The sequence below is a fragment of the Neophocaena asiaeorientalis genome, unplaced genomic scaffold (assembly GCF_003031525.2).
Source record: "Neophocaena asiaeorientalis asiaeorientalis breed wild unplaced genomic scaffold, Neophocaena_asiaeorientalis_V1.1 scaffold48, whole genome shotgun sequence".
Taxonomy (NCBI): Eukaryota; Metazoa; Chordata; class Mammalia; order Artiodactyla; family Phocoenidae; genus Neophocaena; species Neophocaena asiaeorientalis.
In genome coordinates, this window is record NW_020175526.1 from 563,441 (window position 1) to 586,596 (window position 23,156).

Consider the following 23,156-nt stretch of genomic DNA (forward strand, 5'->3'; position numbering starts at 1 on the left):
AATATTTTAAAGCAAAAATTTATTGCTTCTTTGATATCTAACATTTCCCATATGCTTTTCCTTTTGTTTTGTTCATTTGTTTTCTTTTATTGTGTTGGTTTAGGGGAAGGGGGTTGTTATTTTTTATCTCTAATGTTCTTACAACACATTTGTATAATTCAAAGTAAGGGTCAATGAATAGGAATATTTTAAAGGCTGTTGATACATATTGACAAATGGCCCTCCTAAATCATAGTACCAATTACTATTCCCCCCAACAGTGAATGAAATTGCCTGGTGGTTCACAAACTAGTCAATCTCTGCTAATTTAATAGGAAATAAATAGTTCTGTGTTTTTACTTGAATTTCTTTATATTTTTGAGATTTAATAGGATCATTAATATATTTGCAATGAGTATATAGTCATTAGCTATTTTATTACCTATTTTGTAAATTAGGTGTACATGCTCTTTACCCATTTATGCTAGTGGAATCTTAGCTTTTCATATAGTGAAAATATATCATTAGAAGTAGCAAGATTTTTTTGCTTTTCAATAATATTTATTTTACATGGGATACAAAAAATGTTAATTTTATGGGGTTGGAGCTCTAAACTGATATTTTCTATAGACTTACATAAGTATCAGCACTGTTTATCACCTCTCCTGATACTGTTATAGGTCTCTACATGTAGCATATACTAAATAAGTGTCTATGTAGGAATTCTTTTATCTATACTGCCTCTGGGCTATCAAAGCTATTCTTCTAGCTAATGCCAGGATCATATTAGTTTAAGTATTATAATTTAACCATATTTTTCAATGTTTGTTCTGGCAAATTCACATTGGGAAATCACATATGGTCACAATTATAAATATTTGACATAAGTACTTTTGCGTGTATATATACACACACACATATACATGTATACACCATTGCATGCATATAAAGCAATTTTAACCATAATTAACCACTGTTATGTTATATATTGAATATGTACATAATGTATTAAAATAGTTAACATTTATCACCCTTGTATTTAATTTTAAACACAACTACCATAATATATGATTTTGGTACTCCTGACCAATACTAATAGAAAACAAAATGTATTTACATGGAATTTGAATAGTTTCATATGAAAATGAACCTTTAGCTTTCTTTTAAATCATTCTCATAATTAATTCAATTCTCATAATTTGCTTATCACAAAATATACACATTCCTTCTGTTTTAATAATTTCAGTGTACTTCCCCAGTTACTTTAATTTTTTGTGAGTTATGTAATTAAATTAAAACATTAGTCCTGGTTTCTCTACCTTATAAGTTTAATGCTGATAGATGTGATTCAACTTTGGAAAAATATTTAACAGCCACAATGGAGGGAGCTAAATAAATCAGAACTTAAATATTTGGCTTATTTCTTTGAATAATCTCTTCCCTTTTTTTGACCCACTCATATTTTTAATTAATATTACACTTTCATTAAGACAAAGGAATGTGTGAAACAAATGTTACTATCAGAACTGTGTGTAAATATTCTATTTTTTTTTAAGCTGGCAAAATTAGCATCACTTTTTTTGCAACTTTATTTTCTCCTGCTTTTTCCTTTGTACTCCTCTCAAAATAAATTAAAACCTAAAATAGATAACAATAGATAAGCACAATCAAGTTAGTCGTATGCTCCTCTTGAAGAAGTATTGCAGATAGACTGATTCAGTTGTGAAATGACTGGGAAGGAGAAGTTCAGAGGAAGGAGCTTGTAGTCACTTTCGGCTTCTAGAAATGGAGGAAACTGATGTTTGCTCGGTGGAGGTGTCATTACTGCAGGAGAAACACATAATTCAGTATTTTGTATATTAACACTATTATTGTGCCAGAACAGAACAAAGATAGTGGTTGACTGCAAAAATGAATCTATGTAATTTCCCTTTATTGAACTAGTAAAGGTGATCTCTTCTGTGGAAATAAACAAAAAGACATCCAAATTAAAGCAAGCAAAGGCTATTTATTAAGAGCTTGCTATAGCAAGGGAATCAGCCACCATCACCTGAATTTGGCAGAGACCCAAAGGCAGGCAGAGGAATGTAAAAGCTTTATAATGAAAAAAAGGAAGGCTTCAGGTATGCCCTGATTGGAGGTTATTGGCCTGGGGTAGTTGGAGGTGAGCTAACCAGAAGTGGGGCATCCTATGTGATTGATTAGGCTTCCCCTAGTTGGTCCTAAGTTGGAAGTACAGACAAAAATTAGGGAAACTGGCATTTATTGATAAAGTTCTGACCATTTGAGACAATTACTACAGAGGCTGTAGTTTGCCTTCCTGGACTGGTTGCTGCAGACTTGGAGTCAGAGTTCTATTTTTCTATTTGGTCTGATCATTGCCCATTTGTATATTCATACTCTCACTTTATACATTTCAGTAAATAGTAGTGCAGGGCTTTTTTTTTTTAATAGATCTTTATTGGAGTATAATTACTTCACAATACTGTGTTAGTTTCTGGTGCACAGCAAAGCGAATCAGCCATATGCATACATGTGTCCCCATATCCCCTCCCTCTTGAGCCTCCCTCCCATCCTCTCTATCCCACCACTCCAGGTCACTGCAAAGCACCGAGCTGATCTCCCTGTGCTATGCTGCTGCTTCCCACCAGCCAACTATTTTACATTTGGTAGTGTATATATGTCGATGCTACTCTCACTTCGGCCCAGCTTCGCCCTCCACCCCATGTCCTCAAGTCCATTTCCTATGTCTACCGCTTTATTCCTGCCCTGCAACTAGGATCATTAGTACCAATTTTTTTTTGTAGATTCCATATATATGCATTAGCATGTGATATTTGTTTTTCTCTTTCTGACTTACTTCACTCTGTATGACAAAATCTAGGTCCATCCACCTCACTACAAATAACTCAATTTCATTTCTTTTTATGGCTAATATTCCATTGTATATATGTGCCACATCTTCTTTATCCATTCATCTGTCGATGGACGTTTAGGTGGGTTCCATGTCCTGGCTATTGTAAATAGTGCTGCAATGAACATTATGGTACATGTCTCTTTTTGAATTCTGGTTTTCTCAGGGTATATGCCCAGTAGTGGGATGGCTGGGTCATATGGTAGCTCTATTTTTAGTTTTTTAAGGAACCTTCATTCTGTTTCCCGGAGTGGTTGTATCAATTTACATTCCCACCAACAGGGCAGGAGGGTTCCCTTTTCACCACACCCTCTCCAGCATTTATTGTTTGTAGATTTTTTGATAATGGCCATTCTGACCAGCATGAGCTGATACCTCATTTTAGTTTTGATTTGCATTTTTCTAATAATTAGTGATGTTGAGCATCTTTTCATGTGCCTCTTGGCCATCTGTATGTCTTCCTTGGTGAAATGTCTATTTAGGTCTTCCACCCATTTTTTAACTGGATTGTTCATTTTTTTGATATTGAGCTCCATGAGGCAGAAAAGCCTCGAGAAAACTGAGCTTTGCTTTCACATAACTTTAAGTCTGTGGTCTAGTAGCTCAGAAGGGCAAAATGAGGACACTGAATAAAGAATAGTTTTACTGTTTTGTTATTTTATTTGAGATATTATGACTCCTAAAGAATCCAAGTAGCTAGTATTAAAATATAGAAGTACAAAAATCTGTCATTAATCATAGAACTTGCAACTGAAAGAAACCTGTAAAGTTAAATGTTATATGGGGGAAAAATTGTGATTTAAAAAGATAGAGGATAGGATGAAATTTTCAGTTACTTAACAAACCAATCTTCCTTTGTAGATAATGTAAATTAACACTGTAAACAAATTGCAGGAGAATTATTTAAAGTACTTACCAAGAGAACAAATTGTTTTAAAGCACCTTCTGGCACTTTAGAAGTTTTTATTAACATGCAGACCATGAATATGCTAACTACAAACCTTTTCCTTTGTATTCATTAAGTAAACTCCCCTAAGACTATTATAAGACACATCATTCAATACAAGTGTTTATTGAGTACCTATAGGATCAGTTGTTGTCAACATGGACAAAATCAACTAACAGCTTTTGAAAAATAATAATGCTTGTGTCCCACAGGCAAGGTGTTCTAATTTTATTGTTCTGGGCTGAGGCCTGGGCATTGTGGGTTTTTTTGTTCTTTTTCCAAAACTCCCCAGTTGACTCTAGTCTGTAGCCAGGTTTAGAATCATTATATAATGTGAGTAGAAAGCATTTTTTATATATAATTTCTTATTCTTAAAACATAGCACATCAATTCTTAGTAAATGTTTGCAGATAATGAGAATGATTGTGTTTACTGTAGCAAAAACGCTTATAAAAGGTGGTTAGTATTTGGTGAAATTAATTTTGCATTCCCAAATATATACTGGCATAAGTAAACTGAATCTAACATGTTCAATAACGTTTGCTAGTTGTATCAGTCCTTTTACCTGTGGCATTCATGAAAGAAGAGCTTGTTTTATAATGATCTCTCTGGACCATTAGAATGATTAAAAGAAGTACGGTGAATCATCATTAAAGTATAGCTTGGGAAATAAACCAACTGAAGAGTAGTCTAAGATAACTTGCCACAAGTTTTCTTTCTGCTTTTGAAGCCAAATCTGGCCTCTGTACCCCAACACAGAATTAAAACTCAGAGAAAGAGTTTTGGGTGAAGTAGAAAAGAATAGCTTTATTGCTTTGCCAGGCAAAGGGGGCCACAGCAGGCTAATGCCCTCAAAACTGTGTGTCCTGACCTGGAGTGGGTAGTGAGGAGTTTTACTACTACCTAATGGTTCCAAGAGGGTGTGGTCAGCTGGTGGACATTCTTTTGATTGGTTGGTGGTGAGGTAAGTGGGAGCTGTGGGAGCTAGCATCATCATCCTTCAGGTTCCAACTGTTCTGGGAGATACATGCCTGTGGGCAGCATACAGTTAACTTCTCCCACCTGGCGGGGGCTTCAGTATCTGCAAAACAGCTCGAAGATATTGTTATATATATCCCTTGAGGGGGAACCAGGACTTTGCTCCAAGGCTGCACTACTGTTTCTTGACTGTTCCTCACTTGTCTCCGCATACCCTCCCCTTCCCTAATTAGCATCTATCAATATCTGAACCTGCCCATTGGAACTCAGGGAAGGCCATGGAGGCTGAATAAAGCCTGTTTCATATAATGAAGAAATGGGGAACACAGAAAGTCTTTTGTGCCCAGGAGCCCCACAGGGTCCTTGTCAGTATCACTTTCATGTAGTTTGATATTCCTAGATCTTAATAGTTGTCTTCAGAGTAAGTTGAAGTGAATTTGTTTGTTTGTGTATTTTTGTGACTTTGTCCTTAAGAAAAAAGGATGACTGCACATAGAACACTTAGATTTGTAGAATTTGGGGGTTAGTTTTTATTTTAGAAATCTGTGAATATGTATGATTTATTTAGTTTACCTCGGTCACTTATATGATCTAATCTCTATTTTATACATGCATTTGAATAATGTAGTAGAATTTGGATCATTGAGTATTTTTACAGCACACACGTTTTAATACTTTAAAACAAAATGTGGTATATTTTGCTACAATAAGGGCTAGACTCAGATAAAGGCAATTTAGTTGTATGTAATTTATTGTTAATAAATTTATCAGACTTTTTAAAGCTGGTAACTAGCTATTAGTGAAGGAAGAAAGAAGTGTTCATAACAGGGTTCCCCATGCAAATGTATTTAAATTTTCAACAGAGGGAAGGGGGAGCTGAGCATGGGGGAGAGGTAGAAATGAAAGGAACTGGAAGACATGGAAGAAGAAATTGTGCTTCCAGTACACTACAGTGCAGTAACTGGTGCCCACATCTTACCTCCACAACTTGTTATGAGTGCCACCTTGCGAAAGCGGTTCCCTGTCTCCGAGTCCCAGGATTCTTACTTTTAGGATGAATATTACAATAGGACTATTCAGGCTTGAAACAGGTAACAAAAGGGGAAAGCAAGTGTGTTAGAAAGGCAAAGTCCTGTTGTGTGTTTCTCCTTTACTTTCACACTGCTACGACAATCACAAGACTTCTGATACTAGATGTCTGGGGTTATATTTTCCACACAAAGCAATTCCCTGTGAAATCACGTGGGTGTCCTATAATTCGGTCTGACACTAAATAGAGTTAGCACAGACCCTACAGGTTAAGGGCTCAGTCCCAGACTGTCCCTTACTTCAGATGCAAGTCACAACTAATAGGTCCCCAGGTTACCCACAGCTTCTCTTTGACTTGGCTACAGATCAAAGGATCCCATAATCCCCCTCCTTGGATTTGATTATTTGCTAAAACAGCTCACAGAACTCTGGGAAACACCTACTTACAACTACCAGTTGATTATATAATAAAAGATTTGATAAAGGATACAGATAGACAGACAGATGGAGGACCAGGTCTATATGGGTCCCAAGTACAGGAGCTTCTATCCTATGGAGTTGAAGTGTGCCACCCTTCCAGTACATGGATGTATTTTAGGGATTTTTATGGAGGCTTCATCATGTGGGCATAACGAATCATTAACTCCATTTCCAGCCCTTCTACCCTCTCTGGAGAATGAGAGGTAAGGCTGAAAATTCCAAGTTTCTAATCATGACTGGGACTTTCTGGCAACCAACCCACCAAGGGTCACCTAATTAGAACAAAAGACACTCCTATCACACAGGAAATTGCAAGAGATTTTGGAGATTTGTGTCAGGATCCAGAGTCAAAGACCAAGTATTAGAACAAGAGATGCTCCTAGTTCTTCTGTAACTTAGGAAATTACAAGCATTTTAGGAGCTCCACGTCAGGAACTGTAAGCTAGAACAAAAGATTCTCATAGTACCCCTATTTAACAAGGGTTTTAGGAGTTCTGTGTCAGGAGCTGGGAGCAGAGACCAATATATATATTTCTTATTATTTCACATCAAGATATGAGTATGCCAGCATTGGAACTTGCTTAGGTAAGACTAAGATCCATTGATATTTCAAAACTCACCTACCAGATAGGACAGTTTTTGATAAGTGGTCCTAGAGGGTAATAGGGAGACAGCTATAATCATTGGTGAAGGGTAAGAAGCTCTTTATAGGAAGGAAGCAGACAACTGGAAAAGATTTTAAAATTACTGTGTATAACTATATCCTATTCCAATTTGCCTAGACTACGACTTGGGAATAGTGATTGGATTGCACATATAAATTTATGCATGTCTTGTAGATGGGGATTCCCCTCAGAGTTACTCAAAAACACACGAAAACAAAAACAAAAATGAAAACAAACCTCTTTCCAGCCATTTTACATTACCTCCTCTTGGAGGGTGGAATAATTTTGTGCCTTTTTGTCAGAAGTATGGGGACTGAGGCATATCTCCTTCCTAGTTTTTGCAAAAGATATTTTCAGTTTTAGCCTAGCTTCATCAGAAAATCAGTAATAAATCTAAGAAGAATAAGAATAAAGACACAGATGCAAAAGGTATCACATTATGAGATATTTTAACAAATGTATAAAACAACATTGTCAATGCTAATTACCACTGAACAATAACCTAAGCTTCTTTTGTTGTAAATATTTGTTACATGTTTAAATTATTTTTAGCATGTTAAAACTGATACAGTGTAAATGACAGTATATTGTGATCAGCAACATAATTGGAATTATTTGAATTTTTTGTTTTTCTTAAAATTACAAAGTGAAACAACCACAAAAAATTTTGAAATCAGGGAAATTAAAATTGTCTCATAAAAATGCAAATTCATGAAACACTCCAACACAGTAGCTCTTAAAGATTTTATATACTTTTTGCATTCATTTTGTTTCTCTGCACACTAATTTTTACCTAAAGTTTAAAAAATTTAATATTATACCATATTAATTTTGTTGCATCATAGACTCCACAAATAGATTTTATTAACTGCAAAATATTTGTTGGTCATTGGTTCCTTTAAAATCTGTAGCCAGCCTCGTGCATATTATCTACACCTCACTTTTTGCCATAAGTCCATGTTATTATAATAATACCAGTTACAAAAAACTTTTTAGGGGGCTTCCCTGGTGGCACAGTGGTTGAGAGTCTGCCTGCTAATGCAGGGGACACAGGTTCGAGCCCTGGTCTGGGAAGATCCCACATGCCATGGAGCAACTAGGCCCGTGAGCCACAACTACTGAGCCTGCGTGTCTGGAGCCTGTGCTCCACAACAAGAGAGGCCGCGATAGTGAGAGGCCCGCGCACCACGATGAAGAGTGGCCCCCACTCGCTGCAACTAGAGAAAGCCCTCACACAGAAACGAAGACCCAACACAGCAAAAATTAATTAATTAATTAATAACCTCCTACCCCAACATCTTCAGGAAAAAAAAAACTTTTTCAATACAGACTGTGAGCCCAGGACAGTGCAGAAAGCTTTACATTTATAATCAAACTCATTCTTCAAAGCAATCCTATGTAATATAGTTTCTACTATTTATCTCATTTACATCAATAACAAGTTTACCAAAAGCTATGCATTTAGTAGTAGATACATCCAGGACTGCTCTTAATTTGACTACCATGATCTTAACTGTTTTGCTACCCAGTGGTGTCAAAAGGTAAGGACATTTTTATCACTCTTAATAAGTTTTGGAGGATTGTTTTCTAAAGTACCAGTGGTACTTTTCACTGTGACCTTTGAGGGCACAAACTACAGTCTTTTCTCCAGCACTAAGTACCACCAATTTTGTTGTTGTCATTGTTTTATTTAAAACGGGTAAATTATGCAACCTTTTCATTTTCTTCTTTTTTTAACCAGTAAACTGAAAATACTTTCTATTTAATTAAAATACTTCTTTTTCAGAATTACTCTTTCTGCTCCTCTCATTTATCTTTTGGGATCTTAGTGTTTTTCTTATCCACTTGTATGATCTCTGTTTAAGAATTTAAGTCATCATTTATCCACAGCCTGTAGTCTTACTGCTCTGATCTAGTATCTTTGAGAATTTCTCCCCTAGAGTTATAATCACCTTTCTTGGGTAGAAGGGAGGTTATCTTACTTACATTGACACACTTGGTACATATATTGATCAATTCTGTGTAAGACCTGGCTAAAGTAATTTCATTTGAATCTTCTTTGGATCTGGGAAGATTCCGTTATCACATTTTAATCTTCGGAAGGACAAATCAAAATATCTCTTAAAACAAAGGTCTACAGTTTTGATATTAAGTCCAGAAGGGCTAACCTAATTTAAACTTTGATAATAACAATCTTGTTATAGCTGCATGCAGTCACTTACAGGCTTCCAGGTGCTAAAATCTTATGGGAATGCAGATGGACTTTGTTGAAGCATAGCTCACATAAATTAGGTTGGCTGCTATTTCTAGCACATTTTGGTTTCTATTTCTAAATTATCTCTGAGACTTGTAAGCATTTTCAACCTGTACTTTGAGTATTTATTGATTAAGGAAAGAACATGTTCTTTATACCATCTGGTGTCTAAGTGTTATTGTGACAGCAACCTTGGAGTTAATTTAAAAAGAGTAATTTGGGGGATTACTATTCCACTTCAGACATTCACAGAAAAGGAGCTTCAGTTTTAATTTTCTCAATGACATATTAATGAACAGTATGCTCTGATCACTAAACCCCAAGAAAATGTATTTTGTGGAAATGATTTTTTTAACTTACATTGGCCATCTGTATTTATATGAATTGGTCTGAAGGCAATTAGATATTTAGTTATGTTATAAATGGAAATACTTAGTATGGTAATATTATATGGATCATGAAAAAATAAATTTCTCTGAAATAATGAGAATCTATTCTATCACTTTGATTATGGTATTACTAAGAATAATAGCTACCGCTTTTCTCCCAGGCACATCAGTGCCAGACACTGATCTAAGTGAATACATATATTCTCTCACTTTATTTTCACAAAACCTATGAGATAGAATCCATTATTATCCCTATTTTATGGCTGTCAACTGAAACACAAAGAAGTTAACTAAGTTACCCAGGGTATTTATTTATGCCATCTTAAAACAAGTCAAAGAAAGCATCAGTACCAAATCTAAAGCAATGACTCAGAAAAAGTAGGAGTGTTTGACTTTACAAGATTTCAGATTTTTTGACTAAACTTTTTAAAAACTATAAATTTGAAATCTAATGATAGGTAAGGTGAGTTAAATTCTTCAGGACTAAAATTTGTAGATTTGGTGTTATAGTGAATTGTATGTGTGTGTGTATGTGCGTGTATATGTACTAATTTGTAAGACAAAAGCCTTATTATATTTTTTCAGATAAAAAGGACTGAATAAAATGTTATTATTTTTGGAATCATTAGTGTATTTTTTGAGTCTTAGAACACTGATCAAGCATTAAGCAAATCCTTATAGGTAATGGCCAATCACAGTGCAGTTCTTGCTTTCCTATGCACAATTCTACATGCGTTTATAAGCTGTGCACACTCAACTAGAAGGATGTTTGTACTTTATTAGGAGATGACATCATCTTTTCTTAACTGCTGAAAAACAGTTGTATACATTTGTCAACAATCTATTATCATTTATTTATTATTTACTGAGTTGGAACTGTGCTATTCAAAATTAACACATCTATGCAAACTTTCCATATTAATAGCTATCAGTAAATTGAGATAATTGTGCCATTAGGCAATACCAATTACAGTGAAACTACTTATGTGTCATTAATTATGTTTAAACTGTGATGGAAAAAAAAGGTCAAGGAATCATCCTCATCTCACAAAACTAATAGTCTAAAAAAAGAGGAGGGCAAACTTTCTTTAAAGTGCCAGATAGTAAATGTTTTAGGCTTTTCAGGCTACACATTCTCTGTTACAACTACCTAAGTCTGACGCAACAGCACAAAAGACTCCATAAACAATAAATAACGAGTGTGACCATGTTCCAATAACACTGTACTTACAAAAATAAGTGGGATGCTAGATTTGGCCAATGGGCCATAGTTTACCAACCCCAAATCTGAGTGCTGATACAAACAGAAGCAGTAGAAAAGTTAACATATCTAAGATATTAGTAATTAAGGCATTAATGAAATAAATGTAATTATAAGGAAATATATCAAGATTTGCCAAAGGTTTTTACAGATGCTTTATCTACTCTTATAAGTATTTTAACAATTTGATATACTGTAACTTTGACTTTCAATATCTCTACAGTGAAAATAATTATTTGGCATAGTCTTTAAAATACAAATAGTCTATCTGGAAATAAATGTCACAGTTGCCATTTTAGTGACAGCCAAATTCTCAGATACTTAGTAGTGGAAAAATTAAAGCATTGTCAATACTCCAAAGAAAATATATGGAACATTGCCTATCTTTCCTTGAAAAAGATCCATTGGAATTTAATTTGGAAATACTTGTCTACCATCGTTAGCATTCCCAAATATATTGGATGTTTATATTGTATTTTCTTCTCCTTATTTGATATAAAATAGACTAGGTACATTTTTAGTAATTAAAGTTCAAAATAGACAGAGTTTAGATAAAAGTCGTGGCCTGCTGGTGTGTGGTACTGTTACTGAGCTCATCCCACAGTTCTCCTGAAACCACTCTAAGTGCAATTTATAAACTATACTGGAAAGTGAATGCATTGAAGCACTAAATAATTTCTATGTTATATTCTGCCATTAGTTTATTTGGTTTCTAGCAATAAAGTACATTATATTAAACAATTTACTTTGTATTTTCTGGAGTTTTTACTATGAATATGTGGAAAATTTAAAAGAATATTGAATCTTGCAGTATCCAGAAAAGTGCATGTATTATATATAGGTTGTTTTTTTAAAAATATAACAATAGCTCTGCAAATATATTATGGAGATGCATTTTTAAAATCGGAAAATTTAAAGTTAAATTGGCAGCTTTCCACAAATGATTGGAGAAGTCATGTAAGCATAACATTTTCAATAGTCTGTGATAAATGATGCACTGCTATAAGAAATCAGTGGGTCAAATGAGCAAGGCATTATTCTCCATCCTAAATTTTTAAGCTCTATGCAAAACATTTATTTACAGTGCTATTTAGAACGTCTTCTGAGTAAAATTTTGCAGGAATTTCTGAGGAAATATTCAAATGCTTACATTTTTATTTGTATGTCTGTTTTAATTGGATAATCAAATACATTGGCTCATTACATTTCCTACCAAATAAGCTTTTTAAGTAAAATAAAAATAACTATTTAATACAGCTCTGTATTTCTTAAACCCATAAAATACTTCTTAATTTGAAAAGCATTGTGGGAAAATTAATTGTATGCATTTAGGAATTTTTTCTTTTGAAAAGCAAAGCAGACACCTGTCTAAATTCGTAGTGTCTTTATAGCTATATTGAGGGAGTGGGATCTCTTCCTTATCTTGGGCTCTCTTGTTTGCTTTTCAGTTGCTGCGATTGTGGCTGTGGAAGGGCTTCTTCCCTGTGCGCTGTTGCCCATCCAAGCCTAATATGGTTAGTGTTCCCCTCCTGCTTTCACTCCTATGTGCTGTCCCACCTATATGTATTATCGTCAGCATTCCTTTTTTTTTTTTCATTTGTGTACATTTTAATAGTTAGTATTCAAGTTACACTTTAACAGAAGAGTAGACTGAAACTGAGTCCCAAAAAAGAATCTTAAGTGATTTCACAATGGATACTTTCAAATAAAATATGCATATAGCATATCACCCCTAAGTCATGCATTCATACTTCTCTTCCAAGGCTTTTACTGTGGTCCTGATTTAAAGCAGGAAGTTGTAAGATTGTAACATCTGTTTTACATTTAACATGTCACTGTTTTGTTGTTCCATCAAGAGTGAAACCATATCATACGTGGAAGTAGAATGCCACTTCTGTCAAAGTGAAGTCACCTTTTCTGTCTCCCAGACCCATGGAATGACCATAACCTAAGTAGGATCTTCTGTTTTCATAATCATTGTGGATATATGTGGCATTGGAGAACAGAACTACAGTTAATTTTAAATGGTTTACTTAATAGTTTTAAGCTTGAATTACTTCAGATATTAGAAGTGATATTCCTAAGTTGATACCAATTAAGTAAAAAATATGCGCATTTTTGGGATCAGTGTCCAAATGGGATAGTCTTAATTATTTACAAATGCAAACCCTAAATATATCTGGGTTATAGCTATGAAACTATAGGCTAGAACATAAGACCAAAGAACACTCTTCACAGATTTAGAGGAACTCTCCTACACAGTAGTGAGCTACCTTGTAAAAAAATGAAATATTCCAGATAATTTCTGTCTAGATTAAGGAGTCTAAATCCCTCTACTATATTGAGCTGTTATTTGTAGTCAAAATTTGCCAAGAAAAGAGATGAAATGCATTTTAGAGAATTATAGGGCTGCCTTGGGTCATTTAAAATTGTTACTTATGTTCTCTAGGTGTAAATTAATTTTTGTTGATTCAAAAAACTGTGGTGTGAATGAGAGTGCATGCATGCATAGATGTGAGAAGTGGTGGAATTGATACCAATGATCTTCTGAGAACAAGAGAGCATAAACAAACACAGATTAATAAGATTTGTTGATCTTTTTACTCAATCTTTTGAAATTTTTATATTTGAAAAATTTTTTAAGTTAATATGAAAGTACAGATTTGTTCCGAATTATTTAACTTAGGAAATTCTTGTATGAGCCTAGGGCTTCAGTGACAGACTAAAAACAAAAACAAAACAGCCCTGAGACCTGGCAAAGGCTGAAGTATAATATAAATGGCTTAAAACTGTGACTTTATTTTTTTACTGCTCCATAGAAAAACTTAAAAATGGTCACTGAATTGCTCGTTCTACTTGACTCTCAAATTTGGTTATTATAAGCGATAAATCACTGAAGCAGAATAAGCTGAATTTACATCTTGAAAGAAAAGAAAAATGACATCCAGACATACCTTGAACTAAACCTCAAAGATATGGGTGTATGAACATTTATAAAGCCGTGACTTAGAAAGTATTGATGAAAACTAACTTTAGCTGGATCTAAATTGCTTGATTTTTTTAAAAAAATGGTATCTCTTTCTACTGTGTAGTTGACTTCAGGGAGTTTATGAAGTGAAGAAATAAAAGAAAAGAGGAAAAGAGGGAAGGTGGAACATTTTCTTCACAAATCATATACCAGGAAACCTAAGAAAACAATTTTTTTCTAACATCTTTCTTCAAATAATGTCAGCAATTATTCAATGAGTGTGTTTGTGTGTGTGCATGTGTATTTGTGTGTGTGTGTGTATACACAATAAACAAATTATTGAGCCACAAATGTGCTTAGGTACCCAATAAAATGTTAACAATTTGTGTGCAAAGATTTATGGAAAAGCCAGAATTTTTTTAATGCATTCTTAGTAAAACAAAACAAAATAAAGCAAAAGAAACAAACTTTAATTGAGCTTACATAAATTAGACAGCAAGAAAGTTGTTCAAACTTATTAGTTGGGAAGAATGGAAGCTAAATATATTTTTATTGCTCTGCTTTCTCAACTTCCATTTTACAATTTCTAGTCACTATGAGGTTTCAGTTAAAGATACTATTTGCTTAGATTAAAGCATTGGGGAGGAAAAAAAAAACTTAGGTAGTGGAAATTAAGGGCTGAGAATTTTCCTACTATAATCAGTAAAATACTAAGAAATCTTGGCCTAAAATCTTGTCACCTAATTTTGTATGTATAATCATATCAGCATTTGTCAATTACCACATAAATAATTTCCAAGGAACATTCTATGATCATTTGTGAACAGACATATTTAAAATTACAGAGCAGAGGTTAGATAGACATTTTGAGATTTTGGAATATCATAGTTTTTCATTTCTTGAAAGACCACTCATGAATATGTGTGATTGGTTTTGACCTTAATATAATGCAACACATATACATTAAAATTGCCCATTGTAAATATACTGGCTTTTAGAAGTACCTTAATATACCTTGTGGAAATCTCAGGGTCCGAAAAATATAATTTCAAAACCATTGATCTAGATCCTTTGTTCTGCAATTCAACTACATTAAATCTTCTGCAGGGCTATGGAGTTCTGAGTTTTACTCTCAAAGTTCCTGCCAGGAAACCATACTCCATTATTTTTCAAATGCCTGGTGTGCTATTTATAAGATGAAATTGGTAATTACATGTTGTTATCTTTGATCTCAAATTATTTTTCATCACTCTAGTTGCCTACTTTGTTGTGAAATCTTTACACATATGCATAATGTTAATTTTAAAAATATTCTTCCTGCTTTGATGGAAATCTACCCAGTGATGGAAGATATTTCTGTAATATGTCTTAATGAAACCCAGATGCCTAGATTTTAGGCACCCTATCCCCAAGAAGGCCTACATTTTTAGCAGGGGTATTTTTTTATCTGTGATCTTTGACTTCATACCATCACAGCTGGCTTGAGACTCTAGTCATTTTTTCATTCCTCCCACCCTCACCCCATCCATTTTTATAAGCATCCAGTGTTGAATTGATTGTCTTCAATATAAATAAGATATAAATACGTGCAATTTCTAAAATGGCATTACTATTTACCCCTTGATATTCATTTTTGTTTGTGCTTACAGGAACCAATATATATTTATAACATAATGTTTGTTATAAGTTCTTCTGAAATTTCCCATAGTCCCAAAGTAGCTTTTCCTTGCATTTCTTAAATTCAAACATATGTTAGATTATTCCTTCATTCATCAGTTGTCAAGCTTTCCAGTGTTTTTATATCCCTTACTACTTCTTCTGAGGGATTCATGTGGCAAGTAAAGTGGAGTTCACTATTCTGAAAATAGAGATATTAAATTCTTATTTTGTTCATTTACCTACTCTGATTTTTAGAAAATCAACCTCATTTTGTTAGAAATTATTATTATTTATTTTAAATACTATTTAAAATTGGAAGCACAAGGGAAAAACTCTAACTTCTCTCATAATTCAGAGAATAAAACATATTTCTCTGAACAAAATGATTGTGGATTACATTGAAACATTAATTATTACCTTAATTTTTCAACGAACTAACTGAAAGTTAATTCATTAACTGAAAGTTTCTTGAAATTTGAAGTAAGCAAAGCTTTATTTTTACATACTTAACAGATTATTTCACTCAGCTTCAACAGTTTTCTGTCGGGGAGGTATGTGGAAGTGTTATTCCATTTTATAGAGTTAGGAAAAAGACATAGAGAATAAAATCATCCTTATAATTCTAGACCGCCATTTAAAGTGCTGTTGGCAGGCAGATATGAGGCTTGCCCACAATATAGAGAGATAATATATTAAATTCCAACTGAGGGCTTGCTATGAACTGCTCCCAAATCCTTTTTTGTAATACCTGTGGAACCTCAGACCATAGGAGATATTAAGGTGGGACTACTCTAATTGAGAAATCCAATGGTCACATCCATTAACTATTTTAAAAATTAGTAGGAAATTACCTATTCTCACATTAGAATAAAATTTGTTGAAAACAGGGAGACACAATACTTACATGTCATACTTTATGAAATGTGTTTTTATATCAAAATTCTAAGGTAATTAAATTTTAACTCAATAATGAAGAGTCTATAATTCATCTTTGAGCTTTCTGAAGTATTTCAAATTATTCAAGTCTTTCTCTTGTTGCAAATTCTAAAAGGATTTGAAGAGGTTATTAATGAAAAACTTTACAAATTCATATGTACTACATTATTTTGGAAGTATTATTTCTAAGGGTTTTTTTCTTTGTCTTTTATAATATAGAAATTAAAAATGATATATAAGGCATAAAATAAGAAATAAGCTAACTTCTCACATTGCCATTAATCATAGGGTGGTTAGTATCCTTGGAAGAATGTGAGATGGGAACACAGCAAGCTGTGCCCTCATTTTGTGTGGTATAATCATCACTCCATTCCCCTATCCAAGGAAGGCATGTTTTCAAAAACATGTACATTTTCTTTGAGAAGTATGTCTGAGAATTTTCAGTAAATAATAATAAATCAGTTGCATTTTTTGTGTAACTTACATCTCTCTGTAAGAAACTCAAAATCCAGTACCCTAGTATACAAATGCTAGCAAGACAGCCTATATATACAATGTCCCATTTTTCTGCATTTGCACTCACATTCTTATTGAAGAATGTGGTCCTGTAAAATAAAACAATCTATTTTCAGTATTTATTAGATATTTTAATAAGCTAATCTTCATATGCTTCTTTATTTTATGGGGGCTGAGTTAACTGAGGTTTTATTCAAACTACTTTACAGTTGTAGAGACTCTTGAAGTGAAAAGGTCAAACTATTTCCCAAAAAAACTGTAACTTATTTTTTTCAAGATTCCAGCATAAAATTCTTAAACACAACATTATGCAGCGGTTGAGGTCGTTATGTCAGAACAAGAGAGTGTGCATATATGGAGAAATGTGTTTTTAAAAGAAGCTACAATACAAGGAACTTTTCTTTTCCATAAGCAACACATATTGACTCTAATGTTTGCTCCAGCGTTGCCTTTTGAATATTTTTACTTTAAAGTATGGTAAAGCATCTCTTAATCCATCTGGATAATAGATGAACAGTTATAGGCATGTCCATTTCTGAGCCAGGCACTGCATATGCTCACTCTTTCAAAGACATCAAAATGCAAAACCATTCCTTCTTTCACCATTCCCCCCTCCCCACCTTATTTAGAATTAAGGGGAAAGATGGGTTTATTCAGTGTTTATTTCCATAGGCTAAAGCAATGGAAAAATCAGATTTTGTGGAGGTTATTGTGGAGTAAGGATCTACAATCTCCTTTTGCTCTTTCATTCACTCTTCTTTTCTCATTGCCCATAATGGTGTCATTTAGTAAAGTTCTGATTCTGTGCTTCACTTGGTACTCTGGAGGGCTTGACATTCATACCACTAATTTATTATCAAATCTTTAATTTACATCCAAGAACTACATTACTCATTGGCACATCCATCCATTCATAAAGATTACTGTTTACTATTTCATGTCTTACAGAAATTTCAAATATTCAAATTTAGATGTTGTGGCTTGGGCCAAGTTTTTAAGATCTGCATTAATATTATCAAGGCTGTGTTATTAAAATCCTTAGGATAGAAATGGGGGAAAATAGATTGATTTCTAAATTACCCATGGAGTCACTTATATAGGAAGCATCACTCTCGTACCTTTTAATAAACATTCATTTATGAAGATGAATTATGCTTACACTTAATATGATTTCTCATGCCCACCTCTACTACTAAAATATAAAATAACATTGTTTTCTAGAAGAAAATAAGTATAAATGGCTAGAAGGTGATTCCTCTACTTGCACTACAGTTGTTTTTAGTAAAATGATATCAAAGTTGATTAAAATTGTGACTGAAGCAAAATGAAGAAACTGTTTCTTTTCCATTTGAAAAAAAAATCGGTTCTAGAAGATAGGAGTTGTAATTGATGTACAGAATGGCATATTTATTGACTCTAGTGTATGCCGAGTTAAAATGTTGCATCTGGACATGGTACAGAAGATGATACTGAATGAACAGGCTCCCTGCAATGCTTTGTTAGAAAGGCTGAACCACTGCTTGAGGGCCAGTCTCTGTCAGCTGCACTTCTACTTGCTGTATCTTGTTGAGGTTTGTTTTAGTGTTGCTTTGGGGTGTTCCAGAACTTAATTTTTTATGTTAATGTGACATGCAGCCGTATGATGTTATAGAAGTCTTGAGATGCCTGTAGTCAAAAATAACTCCTTCTTATTGCCCTCTTGACTCTCACCCTAGGTATTAAAATGTTAACAACTCCTCACCATGGTATTCCCAAATCATTTTTTAGATGAGATCCAAAGTTTTATTTCCATTTTCATATGAGGCATTTGCATGCAATTTAAATATCCATGAAGCTTATTTAATGATAAAGACTATTTGAGGATATAAGTTTCAAAGCTTGATTTTTTTTTTTTTGAAGGTAGGAGAGTTAAAGTTGGAATGGATGTTTGTTTTCTAACGTAAACTGCAAGAACTTGTATACTTTTGAGGTATCTTTAGAATTCCTCTAACAAAGTTTTTTGTCAGTATTATTTAAATAACATAAATCTCAGGATGATTTCACACAATTGTATTTAGAACATTGGTAAAAAAAATAAACAGTATCAATAACGTCTCTCTAGAGGCACATACATTAAAGATTGAAAGAATAATGTAATATCTAAAAAATATGAACAATGTATTAAAATATCTTAAATGTCAGCTTGAATAGACCAACTATTATTTCAGGATGATATCATGTGTTCATTTTTTTCTCTCCATTTCACTGTGGTGAGGTGATTCAAGATGTCTTAAGGGCTCTTAAGTGACAAATGCATCTACATATTATGAACAAAATTTGAAAAGCCACCAGTTCCTCATTGTGTAATTTTCCTCACCCAAGAACACTATATGTATTAAGTATATTACTTAAATTTTCCTAGCTGTACTTTACTAATAAACTGCCAGTTCTTTAACACGATAAAATTAAGATAATTGCATTTTTTTCAAAAATGGCACAAAAGAACAGGTTTTGTTATCTATGTTGTATAATATATGTAATTATACAATAAGAAAGATAGAGAATAAAACAGGTTTCATTTTTATATCAAAATATACACATATTTAAGAAACATTTTAGAATATGAAACCAAGGAACAGTCCTCAGTGCATGTCAATTGGCCACTTCATTTACATCATATAGTAGTTATCAGTCAACTTTGTAATGAAAATATTTTGTCAATCTGACACTTTGGCTGTATTTTCTTTATGCAGAAGTAAATGAAATTTTGTTTTTAATAAACTCAATTTTGTTATAAGAGCTTGTGAATAATAAATTCACTTCCTTAGAGTTTCACTAAAAGTAATTTAAATATTTTTATTTTGCTCAGCTGTTTTGATGTTATATGGTTATTCACGTACCTTAGTATTCATCAGCGTATTCTCTCTCCAAACACTTGTCCTCATGTAGACTCAACCAGAATATCATCCACTCATTCATTTATTCATTCATCAATGTGACGAATATTTTTGGGGCCAACTCTGAGCCAGGTGCCAGGTCACTTCAGAAATTTATAGATGAATGGGAGTTGCTGCCACTTAAGAAACTAACAACAATAGCAAGAGAGCCAAAAAACATTCTCAAATGACTATGTTGCATTGTAGAATGGCAGTCACACCATGAGAGGGATACAGAAAGCTACTGAGTTCAGAGGGGGCAAGATTGCATTAAGCCAGGATATTAGGGGAAAAAAACAAAAACAAACGTGAAGAAGGCAACAATTGAACTGGACTTTGATAATTGGAAATTGTTAAGAAGAGCATCCTAAATGCAGGAACTAGTATATAGGAACATACGGAAGCACGGAGAAATATCTGAGATGATGTGGGAAATGTGCATTGGGGCTACGTTTAGGAATCTTTACCTTATTGTTTTATTGAAGACTTTGCAGAAGAGAGCTAACACAATAGAAAAGTACCTTACTTATGGCAATTTGGCTACAGCCATGTCTAGTATAGTTTAGGAAAGCAGTTATAGAATGCAGGGGCATCAGTTCAGAGGCACTGATAGTAACCCAAATGAAAAACAGCAAGACCTTAATTGAAGAAGAGGTAGAGCTAGTGAAATGGAAGAGGTGGATCATAAGACTTTTATGTTGTATAATGCTTGGGATTTGGCAACTAATTTGTTGTGAGGTACACGAGAACAGGGCTTTGATCTTAAGGTACCAAAGCCATGAAAATGTTATTAAGAGGAAAAGAAGGCAGCAGATCAAGATTGAAAGTCAAGAAAAAGATACTCTTTTCTTTTTCAGATCTATTGAGTTTGAATGCCAGTGGAATATGCCTAGAAAATAAATCCACAGGGAATAATAGTATAACTCTCAAAAGAATAAAACCAGAGGGATAGATGTATTCATTAAATTGATGGAAATGGATAGATTTACAGGAGACCAGTGGAGACACTAAAGATTCCAAAACAAGAGAAATAAATAAAACAGAATAATGGAGTAAGGCGCTGAAAGGAGGAGACTTTTGAATCAGAGACGTATTTGGGACAGTTCATCCTGAGAAAAGGCAGGGGCCTCTGAGGTGGCAAAAAAAAACAGTAAAAGAAAAAGGGAACAGAGAAATGTCTGGTGTATGGTATATGGTGAAGTCATGTTTAAAAATAGGTTTGGAGAGCTTCAGACTTCTCAGTGAAATCTGGGCAAGAGTGAGGGATACTAGCTGGGGAAATACGATTCATACAAAAGAGTATTGGTGTTATGTCATACTGCTGGTGTGAAAATCACTTAAGGTTGCAATCATTTCAACTGTGTTGCGTGCTTCTGGGCTTGATGTGATTCACCACTTGGAGATGTGGCTAATCGTAGCTTACTCTGTTCCAGGAGGTGTGGTTACAGCAAAGCAAAACAAGATCCAGAAGAGGAAAAGATGCATTTTCATAATGGGCACAGTAAGCAAACTGTAAAAAAAAATCAAGTTAAAACAAAGTAGGGGACACTTTATTGTTATTTTGGCTTCTTTTCAGGCTAGAGATTTGTAATAACTGACCGAAAATATTGAGATAAAAAGTGTAAAGTGTAAGTGTTTTGTTACATTCCTCTAAAGCGTATGGGCTTGTGGTGTTGCCTGCTGACCCTAGGCAACAGCTGGATGGTTTTTTCAATTCTTTAAAGCCTACTTTCATTACAATCATTAAAATAAAAAATTTTTGCTTAATATAAAAAGCTATTATTTTTCAAACCAAATTTCCAGGGCAATTCTAATTCCTAGCAACAGTCAGTAGAAATATGTCATTAAATAACACCACCAGATTAAATGAATAAATTTCTTCTTCTTTTTCTAACATTTTGGTAGGAATTTACCTGAGGACATCCTGTAGCAGCAACCTTAGTTCAAATGACTTGAAAAAGACTACACTTTTAAGAAATGCAGAAAATCAAGTTTTAATAATGAGCTTTAAAAATCTGCCTAAATGGGAAGAATAAAGAATATAAAGTAAAAATTTCTCTTTATCCCTTAATCTTACTCCATTCCCTAAAAGTAATCTTATGTAGTATATCCTCCCAGACCTCTTTTTATACATTTATAAAATACACACACTCAGTTATCTTTCTTAACATAAATAGGATCATACTATAATGTTCTATAATATATTGTTCCAGTTCTATTAAAAACAATAGTTCAATAAATGTTTGTATACTCATGTGTATATTTATATATAACAGATACCTAGAAACAAAATTGCTGAGTTAAAGAGCAATGCAGGGGCTTCCCTGGTGGCTCAGTGGTTGAGAATCTGCCTGCCAATGCAGGGGACGCGGGTTCGCGCCCTGGTCCGAGAGGATCCCACATGCCGCGGAGCAACTGGGCCCGTGTGCCACAACTACTGAGCCTGTGCTCTGGAGCCCACGAGCCACAACTACCGAGCCCACGTGCCACAATTACTGAGGCCCGTGTGCCTGGAGCCCGTGCTCCGCAGCAGGAGAAGCCGCCGTAGTGAGAAGCCTGTGCACAGCAACGAAGAGTAGCCCTCGCTCGCCGCAACTAGAGAAAGCCTGCTCAGCAACGAAGACCCAACACAGCCAAAAATAAATAAAATTAATCTTAAAAAAAAAAGAGCAATGCATTTAAAATTTGATAGATATTACCAAAACTACCTCAGAAGAGGCTTTATGAACAGTATAGGAGAATGCCCATTTGCTTAAACTTTCACCAATGGATATTATGTATATTTTTATGTTTGTCAATTTGATGAGCAAAAACAGTGGTACAAGTGAGGTTGAGTATACGCTTCCTGGCCAGTTATATTTCTTAGTGAGTGAATTACCTATCCATTTCCCTTGCCTATTTTTCTGCTTGCAGCTTCCTCATTTTGATCATAAGAGTAGCCACAATATATTGAGCACTTGGCTATGTGCCAGCCACTGCACTCGGTGCTTTAAAATAATTCTTTTCTTGAAACAACCCATTTTACAGGTGAGAAATATAAAAAACATGGAGAGGAAATTCAAACACTGGTCTTTTTTACTGGTCTCTTCTACTCTAAAGGCTGCACTTTCTCCGCTATATCACTATACCAAAAAGCCTCATTTTACTGAAACAGAAACTCCAAAGGGAAGAAACCCACCCAAACACTCACAGTCTTGTAGCTAAGATGCCCACCTCAATCCGGATCACTGGTGGGCTGTTTTTCTGGTCTTCCCAGAAAACTAAGTT

At 34.1% G+C, this 23,156-nt stretch overlaps 1 protein-coding gene across 4 annotated transcripts in view; it reads left to right on the forward strand.

The window, feature by feature from the left end:
* EPHA5 (EPH receptor A5) overlaps window positions 1-23,156 on the forward strand; it is a 314,725-nt gene that overhangs the window by 248,645 nt on the left and 42,924 nt on the right. For 2 of the 4 annotated variants that reach the window (XM_024768966.1, XM_024768967.1), the window contains exons 9-10: window positions 12,344-12,409; window positions 21,323-21,390. In XM_024768966.1, coding sequence (XP_024624734.1) covers window positions 12,344-12,409; window positions 21,323-21,390 — 134 coding nt within the window. The remainder of the gene's footprint in view (window positions 1-12,343; window positions 12,410-21,322; window positions 21,391-23,156) is intronic. The other 2 variants (XM_024768968.1, XM_024768970.1) reach the window with 1 other exon arrangement.